Source organism: Lonchura striata, chromosome 36 (assembly GCF_050655825.1).
Source record: "Lonchura striata isolate lonStrDom1 chromosome 36, ASM5065582v1, whole genome shotgun sequence".
Classification (NCBI taxonomy): domain Eukaryota; kingdom Metazoa; phylum Chordata; class Aves; order Passeriformes; family Estrildidae; genus Lonchura; species Lonchura striata.
This window is the reverse complement of record NC_140738.1, coordinates 8,979,613-8,992,280: the sequence shown is the minus strand read 5'-3', so window position 1 is coordinate 8,992,280 and position 12,668 is coordinate 8,979,613. Positions and strand designations below refer to the sequence as shown.

Here is a 12,668-nt window from a genome sequence, read left to right as displayed (position 1 = left end):
TCCCTGGCCAGAGCCTCCGTTAGGTCAGACTCTGCCCTAGGGGTCGGCTTACTGGCAGACAAACTTTGACGAACTGTCGATTTCTGTTCTGAGGGGGCTGGAGGAGCCGTGGGCTCACAACGTGACTCTGTTTCCGTAGCCTCAGACACAGGTCGCAATGGAGGTAACTCCACTGTAGACACAGCAGGTGGCATGGAAACACCAGGCAACCAATCCTCCCCGCTAAAACCTCTATTTTTCTCTAGTGCTGAAGTTCTCTGCTCGGCAGCTTTCTTTTCTGCCTGATGTTGTAATAACTCATTGTGAACTACCTTCCACCACTTTCCCAACTTTTTAGCTGTCTTATCATCATCTAAAACTTCCTCCCACAGTTTATCCCCAAACTTACGCCACTCAGACAACTCATGTACTGTATGAGGATTTACAAAGAACCCCTTAGAATACCCATATGTTAATAACCCTGGCAGATCTTTTTGCAAATCAATGCCTTTAATCTGCCTTCTCTGCAAGAATGCAGTAAATAAATCATATGCTGCTTGCCTCTCCATACCTATATTGTCAGCACTGTTGCAGCCCTCCGAGGTCGTCGGCAGCATGTATCGGCCAGGCTTGCCTGTGCGGTCACCTGGGGCACGGTGCACTCTATTTCAATTCAGCACTTTTGCCGTCCTGGCTGCATCAGGACCCGAACCCTTTTTCGTCACTCCACCGTGGCGCCTATCACGTTGATCGAGTCACCATTTTGTGGAAAAAATGACGGGAGACAAGTCCATTCTATAATGTCAACAAGTCTCAGTTTATTTCAAGCACACATGTATAGTTATACCCGTTATAATGAAGCTCATGCATATTGCAAAATTTAAGCTCATCATTGGTGTATGAAAAACAGGTCAACCCCGCCTTTAGAGCTTTCTAAGCTTGCTTTGTTTTCCCTTACATTTATCTTTTTGCTGACTATTCTACTGTTGGGAACCAGCTTACCCAAGGACATAAGATATTATTGCTACATCTGCTATTGCTGCACTGTGCAATTTTCAGCTACTGCTTCACTAACTGCACGTAGTCATGTCCTTTCTCACAAAGCCATTCTTCCACAAAATGTTCTGTAGTTTCAAGTTGTGCAGTTTTTAGTATTTGGTTTCCTATTGGGCCTGGATTTCTTTGCTTGTGCTGTTAATGAGGTGGGAAGTGCTGGATTTCCTTCTCAGCCTTTTGCAGACCAGGTGTCTGCAGCCCTGCTGGGGGCAGTGTCTGGGGTAGGTGTTGGTTGCTGTTTGCTGCTGGGGTTGATGTTTTGCTGCTGGTCGTTGTCTTTGTGGGTCTCTTTTGGGCCATTCCCAGTGTGTTGAGATGTGAAACTCATCTCCACTGAGTGGTGTAACATCCCTTAACAAAACCTTTAACGTTTCTTTCCCCAAGGCCAAGGCAAAGCAAGCCTGAGTAGAGAAATCAAAGGTTAACAATGTTCAAGTCTATGAGCTGGTCTATTTTCCATGGATGCACTGGCAGGCAGGGCAGTGTGTGAGTGTGAGTGAGAGGCAGAGTGGAATTGTCCCGGTGTCTCCCCAGCAGCTGTGGCAGTGCAGGCCCAGCGAGCACTGAAGCTGCAGCAGTGGCAGCAAGGGCTGGCCCCGGTGGCTGGAGCTGCCCAAGGAGGGTGGCCAGGCCGAGGATTTCAGCAGAGGAGGTGTGGGCAGGCCCAGGGCCTTGCCCCGCTGTGGAGCCCTGGCTGCTGCTGCGCTGCCTTCAGTGCAGGCTCAGGGGGGCCTCCCATCCTCCTGCTGCAGGCGGGAAGTGCAAATCTCCGGGGCTGCAGAGACCTGGAGCCCAGGCTGAGGGGTCCCCCCGTGTTCAGCTGTGCTGGCGGCTGTTTCTGGCCTCGGGGCCCCTTGGCATGGGCCACGCCACTTGGCCACCAGTGGTGCTGCTTTGCACTCCTTAGGCAGAGCCCATGTCCTGCTTGGATGTTGGCAACAGCAAAGTGCCAAGGCAGGCTCTGTGCCAGCCCAGCTTCCTGTGGGAGAGATTGCACCAGAGACAGGATTCTGGCCACAGACTGCTTTAAATGTGCATCCCTTATCTCCACCCTGCACTAGGTGCAGAATTCCTAGGTAAGGATTCCTGAGATCAATTGCAAGGGGAAATAATTCAATATCTGCCCTAGGTCTGGCTCTTCTTCTTGCCCAAGCCAATGGCAAAAGCCGTACCCATGGCATCTTGGTTTCTATCCCCAGCTTCCAAAGGTGTTTATTTCAATTCCCCATTCAGTCTTTGTACCCATCCTGAGCTCTGGGGGTGCCAGGGATTATGGAGGTCCCACTGTATTCCTAAAGCTGCCATAACCCCCTGGAGGATCTTTCTTGTGAAATGAGTTCTGCTCTCTGAGTCTGTTTCTTCCACAATGCCTTTTATTGGAATTATTTCTTTTGGAAATACCTTAATAAGTGATCCAGTGTTTGCTGAGCAATCAGAATTGCTTTTGCCCCCCTGTTAGGTGAGATGGTGTCACCAGAAGATATTGAAGCCTTCCTGCTCAGGACATTTAAGTGCCAGGCTCTTACAAGCACACACAGCTGTGCCAGTTGAGCTGACCATGGGGGTAACCTGCGCTTTGTCTGATTCCCTTTCCTCAATAACAGCGTGTCTTGGAACTCTTTTCCCTTCTGCTGCCCTTGAAGAGCCATCCACAAAGACATTTTCTGCCTCAGGCCAGGCAATGTCTCCTGAATCTCCCCCAGGCTGGGTCTGGAGCTGTGTCACTTGAATGCAGTGCTGGGTTTCTTCCCAGCCCCTCTGTGGGCTGTTCAAACAGGAGGCTGGGTTAAACCCTTCCCCTGTCCTCAGTTCTGAATCCTCCTGTGCCACTGATCAAGTTTCACACTGTAATAACCGAGCACTGCTCATCCATTGCGAGGCTCTTTTGGTTATCAAAGCTTGACTTTGATGGCAGACTGGAACAGTTGGAGATCCTGTTGTCATCAGGTTTTGGGCCTCGGTTCCCGTGGAAGCTGTGGCTGCACAATTCTGCAGCCAATGAGGCCACTGTGGCCACTGGGTGAAACATTTTGGCCCAAGAATTCCTTTGGCATGGCCCCCTTTAACATTCACCTAGAATTCCAATTTCTTTTCTGTAGGGAGCACTGTGCTCCAGGACGGTTTAGGTGAATGGAGACGAGAGATCTCTGAAGGCTGCTCTTAGGATATGAGGTTTATTAGGGATGGAGAAAGGTCTTGCTTGGAGCTGCCAGATGCAGCACCTGGCAAGCTTGAGGGGATGGGGGAGGGGAGAGAGAAGAGGATGCTCTAGGACAGGGTGGAGGTCCTGAGAGGGGGGAAGATCCAAGAGAGCGTCTGGCCCCTGGGAGACTCCTTATCAGGGACTTCAAGGTGGGCTGGAACAAGACTTGGGCCAATGGGGTTACAGGCACTTGATGTTTTAGGGGAGGGTTACAGGTGCGGGGTGAACCATACATTTTGGGGGGTGAGATGGAACAGTCTATTTGACTTTTGGATTTATCCGTAGGTAACTGTATTGTCCAGCCAGTAGGGAGGATTGTTTTCAGCCTGGCTGTATTATGAATAATTAAATATATCCATCCTTCCCAACACTTTTCTGAGTCTGAAAGAGCCACAGCTGAGGCATCAATATTTTTGGTTGTTCATTTTCTCAAGTTTTGCTCTCTTTCTCCTGCCCATACCACAATATGGAGGCTGTCTGGGGTTAAAAAGTCCTACAGTGTTCTGGCTGGAACAGAGAATCCTCAATCCAGGTTGTGTAATTCCCTTCTAATCCTCAGCATTGTCACAGCTCCTTTTTGTTCATGGGTAGTGTTACTTCTGAGATTGCCCACACCCACTCTGGGTCATTCAACCCAGAGAAAAACCCCTGGCATCCTGACCTCCTGCTTTTCCTCTCCTGGAAACCGGGGATGGAAAGGATCTGGATCAGCTGGCAAATTTCGAGAATAAGACCCTGCTGAAAATCATCCCAATCCTGAGTATTTTTCTCCTTCTCTTCTTTTCCGTCATCCTTTTTATTACCACATAGATTCCTCCTGCTGCCTCTTGCTGTAATGATATTGCTGCACACTCCCCTTCACCTGATCCCTTCACAGCACACCAACACCCTCCATTCCCTTGTTTTCCAAATGCCTTCTCAATTTCCCTTATTTCCTCCCTGGGTGTCCATGTCCTTAATTACCTGTGGGGGAATGTGCAAACTACCTCAGCATTCTCGAAAGGAACCCTTCAGAGACATTTTGGGATCATCATCCCTTTGGCCAGGACCCTCCCTGGCTTTCCCTTTTCTCCCCTCCATGGTTGCCCTGCCATGTTCACTCCCCGAGGATCCCAGGGCACTCACTGATGAGATTTTCAGTGCTCTCTCCCTGCTGACTCTTCACAGACCCCCCTGATGTGTCACTCGTCTGTCTCCTGGTCACTCCCGGGTCCCCAATCAATCCCCGGTGCTGCCGCCAGCCAAGGGAGCCGATCACCCAAAGTGGGTGAGGCACCTTCAGCTGCACTCCCTGCCCGCCGCCCCGGACAGTGTTGGAGGACACAGCCTCCTTTTCATCCTAATTTTCCTGGCCACATCTTCCTCTCCCTTTCCGCATTGACTGAAGTACTTGAGAGGTACAGACTTCCCAATCCACCTACTACATACTCCCATAATATGCTCCCTGTTTTTATATAGCAAATGATATTCATGGCTCTGTTAAGTCTTTGTTTTTCTTCTGGAACTTCTGAGCAGGACCTTGGCTGAGGAGCAGTCTGTGTCATCAGTTAATAACATTTTCTGAGACAGATTGTGTCTGCTGTCACTTCCTTATGTACAGGTCCCTGGCCCTATATCCGAGCAGACTCACAGCATCTGTTTGTAAAGACACTTTCCTGTTGTTCCTTCCATGGGGTCCCCCGTTTGTGGGACATCCCCCCTGGAGCAGGGTGTCCCCTCTGTGCTGCAGCCCCCGGGCTCGGGCAGAGCTCAGCCAATCAGAGCCCGCGGCGCTGATGACTCACCAGTTGCCAGGCAGACTCGCAGCTCCCCGCGTTCCCCACCTGGACCCACCTGCGCCCCCCCTCGGCCCCATGGCCCCGCGAGGGGAATTTGGGGAGGTGGGAGTGGGGCAGCGCCAAGGCCGGGCCCCCCCGCGCTGTCCTGGCGGGAGCGGCTGCAGTGGGGACCGAGTGCGGGCGGGAGCGGCCGAGAGCCCAGCGCTGCCCCAGCCCGACCTGCCCCAGCTCCATCCCTGCCCCTGCGCTGGGATGCTGTGGGGCTGGGGGGAAGAGGGAGCCGGCAGTGGGTGCTGGGCCTGGGGGCAGGAGGAGAAGGGAAGGAGAAGCAGGCTTGAGGAACAAAATGGTGAAATGATGGACATGGCAGGAGAGGGTGGGATTGTGCAGGAGAAGGAGAAACAAGAGTGTGAGGAAGAGTAGAGACACAAAAGGAGGAGGAGGAGGAGCAGAAAGAGGAAGCAGCAGAAGGTTCCACCCTTCCCTGTGTCTGCAGCCTCCCCCCAGCCCCAGGAATGCTGCTCCCCCCACATGCACAGGTGACTGTGGAGGGGGATTCATGATTTTCAGGGGGTGAAGCTTGGTGTTTCTGAGCTTTCTTGGGACAAATGTTGGTGCTTTGGTTGTATGTGGTAGCTGAATCTTTATCTTTTGGAGGAGGTTTTTTCTGACTTGTTATGTTTGGGGAGTTTTTGATCTGTGTCTTGGAAGTTTATGGAATTTTTGGGCTGAATCTTGGTGTTTTGGAGGTTCTTACAGACGCAAGATTCCCAATGATTTTCTGAGATGAACTTGGGCAAGGAGGAACCTGCAGTCCAAGGTGCTCTCCTCTTGTTTTTCCCTCAAACCAGGATTTTTCATTCCCTGGGCGTGGCTGGATGGAGGAGGAGGAAAAGCCCCTGAGATGCTGCAGGAGGAGGAGCTGCAAACCCAGCCCAGGGAGCTGCGGGGAGGAAAGAGCCCCCCTTGAGCCAGGAAGGCAGGCAGAGATTCAGCCGGAGCTCAGAGCTGGTGGAGAAACCTCGTGGCAGGGAGAAGCCCCACAAGTGCTTGGAATGTGGGAAGGGTTTCAACCGGAGCTCCACCCTGATCCAGCACCAGAGGATCCACACTGGGGATCGGCCCTACAAGTGTGGGGAGTGTGGGAAGTGTTTCATCCAGCGCTCTCACCTGGTCCATCACCAGAGGATCCACACTGGGGAACAACCCTATGAGTGTGGAGAGTGTGGGCAGGGATTCAGCCAGAGCTCCTCCCTGATCCGGCATCACAAGAGGATCCACACTGGGGAGAGGCCCTACGAGTGTGGGCAATGTGGAAAGAGCTTCAGAGAAAGCTCTGACCTGATTCAGCACCAGGTGACCCACACCGGGGAACGGCCCTATGAGTGCTTGGAATGTGGGAAGAGCTTTGAGTGCCACTCTGCCCTGAGAACACACCAGCGCATCCACACTGGGGAGAAGCCCTACGAGTGTTCCCAGTGTGGGAAGAGGTTTCGGACCAGTTCCCATCTCCTTGTACATGAACGGATTCACACAGAGGAGAGGCCCTACCGCTGCCCTGATTGCGGGAAGGGCTTCAAGCACAACTCCCATCTCATTGTGCACTGGCGCATCCACACCGGGGAGAGGCCCTACGAGTGTGGGGAGTGTGGGAAGAGCTTCTCCACGGGCTCAAACTTGACCCAGCACCAACGGAGGCACCACTAAAGGAAGCTCTGTGAGTGCCTGGAGTTAGGGAAGAGCTTGGAGTGAGGGAAGAGCTTGGTGTGCTGCTCCAGCTCCATTCCCCATGGGAGGATCCGAGCTGGATGATCCTCAGTGAGCCCTGTTGTGCAGAGCCCTCCTGATCCTGCTGATCCTTGGTCCTGGTGATCCATGCTGGGTGTGGGGAAGGTGTTGGCTTCTTCTCCTTGTACTGCTGTGATTTGGGTGGGTTCCCATAGATTGGGGGTGGGAGGTGAGTGGTGGGTCCTGGTGCACTGTGGGGGGCTCATGGCGTGAGGGGTCCCAGCACTTTGGTGGGTCAGAGCACAGGGAGAGGCAGTGAAGGGAGGGGGTCCAGGTAAACTGGGGGATTCCTGGTGACAGTGGGAGTCCTTGCTGACAATGGTGGGGGATACGACTGAGTCCTAAGGGAGCCCCCCTCGTGCAGTTCAACCCCCTTGTGACCTCTCAGCGCCTGGGTGTCCCCAGTCCTGGCGCTGTTTCCAGGGGGTTCCATGGCTCTGGGGGATCAAAGGGGAGGGGGCAGAACCCCCGTGATTGGTGGGGGGCACAAAGGTGGGTCCGGGCCCGGTGTTTGAGGGGGTTGGTGCACAAGGTGGGACCCGGCCCCTGTCGCAGTGCTCAGTGATGGGGGGATCAATGCACAGGGGTTTCCCGGTGCTCGGTAACTGGGGGGTGTTGGAGTCCAGGACATCCCTCTGGCTGCCCTGGATGACTCAAGCCCTTGGCAGGGGGTCGGAGGCCTTGGCACGGTGTCAAGGACACCGGTGGCTTTGGTTTTAGCCCATGGAGAAAATTTCCAACTTGGGAAGAGGAATTACAAGCAACAAGGGTTTGAGTAGGTTGGTAGGTGAATTAACACAGGGTGGAAAAGTAGAATTTTGGGGTTTTAAAATAGGGGGTTCAAGGGAATAAGATGGAGGGATTTGGGCATGTCCTGACCTTCTTCTCCTTCTTCTTGCCCTCCATGTCTTGCTGTGATGGTGACACTTTTCTATTGGTTGAAGGTAGAGACACACTGTCCAACATAAATGATAGATATTGGCACGTTACTGTAAACACAGTAGAGGTAGTTTTTAGTGTAAAAGGCAAACAGCGCCCTGAGGGCAGGGAGGCTGCCACAGACCGAGCTGCCAGACAGAGCTCAGCAGAGGGGACAAAGCGTGTTGGAGACAAGGGAAAATAAACGGCCCTGAGAAGCAAAACTCCGCATCTCAACTCCTTCTCTGGCCGCGCGGGCTGGGAGAAAAGGACTTTTCACAATCTTGGGTGTGGGAGGCGGGTAGGGGAAGAACTGTTCAGGGTTGCTATGGGAAACAACTACTACATAAGATTCCCACCCCCTCCTTTCTGTCTATCAAGTGTTGTATCCTCCCCCACTTCCTGTCAGTCATTGTTTGCTCTAGCCCTCTGTTCTAGAAAGCTCTGTGTTCCTCGGTTTCCCATTGGTTCCCCCATGCAAACCACCCCTTCCCCTTACCCCATTGGTTGTAGTTACATCACTCCATTGCTACTCTGTGGGTCTCAGATTCAGTCAAAGAGAGAAACAGAGAGTTTCTATCCAGGCAGAAGCCTGGGAAAGAGTTGGAGAAGAATGTAAATAATTCTTTATCTCTCTTGTTGTTCACATTGTTTATAGTTAAGTTCTATCGCTGTGCTTCAAGCGCTCTGCACCAATGGTGTGGTTGTTTTCATTTCAGGACCAATGGAATTGGTCCTCATGGAGCTCTGTATAGAAGAATGGTGTATTTTGAATAAATCAGAGTTTTACTCTCGGCAGCCTTCTGACTCAGTCTTCTCATTCCCATTCTTCCTCGAGAGCAACATGTGGTGACCCCAACATGATATGGCACATTACCCTGAAGGGACAGGGTATGGTGACCTGACGTGGAATTGCACCCTCGGTTGCAGACCCAAACCTGGCATCTTGCAGGGGGTCTCCTGCTGGCGTGGTTCCACGCCAAGAGCCTGGAGGCTGTGCTCAGACACCTTTGCCTTCTTAATGAAAGGTGATGCTGAAACTGCATGCCTTCCAGAGAAGGCTTGTCCTGTTTGGACTGCGGGCCTGCTCTTAGAGGCCGGAACTGCATGGGACGGGTTTTCCCTGAAAGAGCAGACTGTTGGACTCTTGAAGTTGACATCTGCTAGGGAAAGGTTTTCTAACAATGGGAAACCAGCCATCTGCAGTCGAGCGAGTTGTCTTGACTGCCTGGCAAGCCTGTATCCCTCTTGTGGGAGCTTGGCTCTCTGAGGAAGACATGGTCAGACTCTTGAGTTGGGCTCGGGACCGGGGATTTTCTGCGAATCCTACGTCCCCCTTTGATCATAAGGTCTGGCTCAACTTGGGACGCTGTCTCATGGCACAAATGTGCAAAGGGGATGCTACGGCATCTGAATTGGCTCCAATCTGAGTGGGCATTGACATAGCCTTGGACACAGGCAGCGATTCTGACCGGAACATTTCGGGATTCCGGACATGAACCATGCCGCAGCCCACACGGCGGCTGGCTGCGCAGGCACACCCTGCCCAGAGAGTGGTGCCAGTGATATCACCCGCCCTTCAGGAGGCAGCCAGGGTGCCTTGGCCACAACTATCAGCTTCAGCACACCCGGCGTTGCATGGACTGCACGGGGCAGCCTCAGACTGGCAGGACCCACAGCGCCCCGCTTTCCAAACTGCATTTGCGGGGGGCCAGCGCTGCCTGTCACACATCACGGAGTGGGGGTTGCCTCCCTCCCGACTCCTTCGCTGATGGAGCCTGCACAGACGCCACTGCAGCCTTTGGTCCATCCCCTGGGACACTCACCGCCACCCGCGGGGATTTCAATTTGTGCCGGCAGGACATGCTTTGACTCCTGGTCTGGCCCTCTGCGTGCTGTGCGAACCGGCTGCTTTGATTTCATTTACGGTGCCGGCATCAGTTGTCCAACAGCACGTCTTGGGCGGGACAGCCATGTTATTCTCCACCCTGCCCACTGTGGGACGGACTCCCATGCCGGGGGTGGTGCCTGCCTTCCATGCCATGCCTGCCATGCCACTGCCCCTGCTGACAGCGGGCTTCACCATCCTGCCCACCACTGCTCCAGCAGCAGCAGCAGCCTCGCCTCTGCCCAGCCTGGGACCGCCAACGTCACTCTCGGGAGAAACCACCTCAGCCATGGCACTGCCCGCTGCAGCTCCAGTGCCCGTGCTGCCTTCTGCATTGCAACTGCAAGTACCAAGAGCGCTGCCACTGCCGCCGACCTCGGAATCGGCAGAAGTGCTGCGGCCACTACCGCCAGGAGACATGGCAACACTGCCCATGCCACTCACTGTGTGTGAGGGGTGCCCACAGGGCGCTGCAGCTCCTGCCACCGTGCCCCCTGAAGCTGGCTTATCAGCAGCGACTCCGCCCTGCGATCCAGCGGCCGAGACCCCCATGCTGGACATTGAGTCCAGCCTGTTTGTTTGCAGAGCCTGAACCCACCCCGTCACTCCCTTTGCTCCCTCCAGACTGTACCGAGCTCTGCCCCTCCAAGGGAGAGGCGGCGGAAGGGGGCACCAGCCTGGTCCCCAGCAGCACCACTGCTGCTGGTCCCAGAGGTGGGAATGAGGGGATGGGGACGCAAATCAGGGAGCTGTGTAGCGAGGAATTGCATTCCGCAGCGGCGCAGACACACTGGGAAAGAGGAGCAGCCCGTTGTACTGGGTGGGCTTGGGTGGTGCAGGGAGCCCTGGAGCCTGGGTGGAATTTTATATTCCTGGGGAAACACCCCTTTGTCGAACCCTGTGGGTCCTGCTCTTGTGGTTCACAGAGCGGGATGCCGAGAAGCTGTGGGAAGACCCGTGGCTAGGCGGGGTGGGGGAAGGGCAGAAACTCAGAGGGATTGCTGGGTTTCTTGCAGCCTGTTGGGAGTGTGCCCTGAAGTATAAAGTTGGGAGAGGTCACGCATTTATTGATGGTCTTGGAGTGTCCCAGGGACCCCAAATTCAGGGGCCCCAGGAAATACCAAAGAGAAGCTGGGGGCCGAGCCAGGTGAATCTTGGCTCAGCAGAGAGCCTGGGCTCCCTGCCCCCCTGGCCGGATTTGGGGCACTTGGCCCTGCCCACGGGGCCGGGTCCCCCGCCTTGCCAAGCATCGCTGGGTCCTAGAGCCCACCACTGGCTCTTCAGGAAAAAAAAAAAAAAAAAAAAAGGCAGAAAGAGCTGTGTTTTCACTGACAGCTCAAAGTACTGGAAAGCCACGAATCAACCTCAGCCCAACTGATTGAATTAAGGGCTGTGGCCATGGCATTTCAGGGATTTCATGGCATTTCAGAGGTCTCTCAAGTGTTTTGAATTTGGTCCTTTCTGAATTGGGTCAATTTAATTCAATTGTTTTGAAAGCTTTGAGGATGCAATTTGGACCTTAGTTCAATTTAATCACTCAAGCTGACCATTGAGGACATGACTGCATAGGCAAAGCCTTGCATGATTCTTCTATCAAGTGCACACACCTTGCAAAAGCAATTCTGATGAATGCCAACCAAGGCTTCACCTGCTGCACCTTACTGTCTGGGACAAATCCCAGAGGCCTAAAGGTTTTGCAGCTGTGGTAAACAGATGTTATTCATCTTGCCAAATTCAAATTTGCCTAATTTGGGTATGTGCATGTGTTGTAAGTACCTTCTTTTCTCTCATGTCATGCTCACACTGGGAAATGGGTTTTGACAAGTTGGACTGCCAGTCCTTTGGCAGTCTGACAATGAGTTGTTATTATCTTAGAGTTGGCAACTGATTCCTTGAAAATTTTAAGTTTGGAAGCTCTTTGACCGTTCTGAGCCAACATCCAATGAGGTTTTGAATTATCAACGAGTGAACCTCGGAGTTGTGTTTGTCCTCTCTTCTGCAAGAGGCCTCACAGAAAGGAGACAAACACTGACTCTTTCTTTAAACAAAAAGGGGAAAATGTGGGTCTCAGATTCAGTCAAAGAGAGAAATGGAGAATTTCTATCCAGGCAGAAGCCTGGGAAAGAGTTGGAGAAGAATGTAAATAATTCTTTATCTCTCTTGTTGTTCACATTGTTTATAGTTAAGTTCTATCACTGTGCATCAAGCACTCTGCACCAATGGAATTGGTCGTCATGGAGCTCTGTATAGAAGAACGGTGTATTTTGAATAAATCGGAGTTTTACTCTCGGCAGCCTTCTGAGTCAGAGTCTTATCATTCCCGTCCTGCCTCGACAGCGACAACCGTCCCCAATGACATCACAGCAGTGACATCGCTGTCCCTGCAGCAGCCTCGGGATGTCCTCTGTGAAAAATGCATATTTTATGGTTGGCTTTTGCAAGTATTAAATTGAATAGGATTTCTATTATGTTACATTGATTAGTAGTGCTGTATTAACATTTTAATGGTAGGGTAAATGTAGATTTGTGGTTAAAACGGAGCTTTTGTGGTTAAAATAGAAACTCTGTGTGTGGGAAGAAAGGAATGAGGTACTTGCACCGGGACAGCAGCCAAGGACACCGAAATCTTCCAGAGAAAAAGAATTTACAGCTCATTGTAAATGCAGGCGAGCCGGGGGGAAGAAATGACGATGCCTGACTCCAGCTCAGAAGGATGAATGATTTCTTTATTACAACTATAGTAATATACATTAATATACTGTTTAAATGAGATACTAAAACTACAAACCCACTTTTTCTATTAATATACTATTTAAAGGAGATACTAAATTACAAACCCACTTTTTCTATTAATATACTGTTTAAAGGAGACACTAAAACTACAAACCTACTTTTTCTATTAATATACTGTTTAAAGGAGACACTAATACTACAAACCTGCTTTTTCTATTAATATACTGATTAAAGGAGACACTACAACCACAAACCCGCTTTTTCTAACTCCCAAATGTAACTCCTCACAACTCGTGACCCTCTCTGAGATTCCAGCCCCAGGTGG

At 52.1% G+C, this 12,668-nt stretch overlaps 1 protein-coding gene across 1 annotated transcript; it reads left to right on the top strand.

Annotated features, from left to right (window-relative positions):
* Positions 1–594: 594 nt before the first annotated feature.
* LOC144248443 (uncharacterized) lies at positions 595–8,520 on the top strand. The gene is made up of 2 exons (XM_085565451.1): positions 595–615; positions 5,956–8,520. The coding sequence occupies exons 1-2, from the start codon at positions 595–597 to the stop codon at positions 6,721–6,723; spliced, it is 789 nt and encodes a 262-aa protein (XP_085421577.1). The 3' UTR covers positions 6,724–8,520.
* The last annotated feature ends 4,148 nt before the right edge of the window (positions 8,521–12,668 follow it).

Excerpts from the sequence above, each read along its gene's own strand:
- LOC144248443 (XM_085565451.1), top strand. The coding sequence starts at position 595 with ATGTATCGGCCAGGCTTGCCT. Across the intron at positions 616-5,955 it reads TGTATCGGCCAGGCTTGCCT|GGAGCTGCGGGGAGGAAAGA; the intron begins GTGCGGTCACCT and ends AACCCAGCCCAG.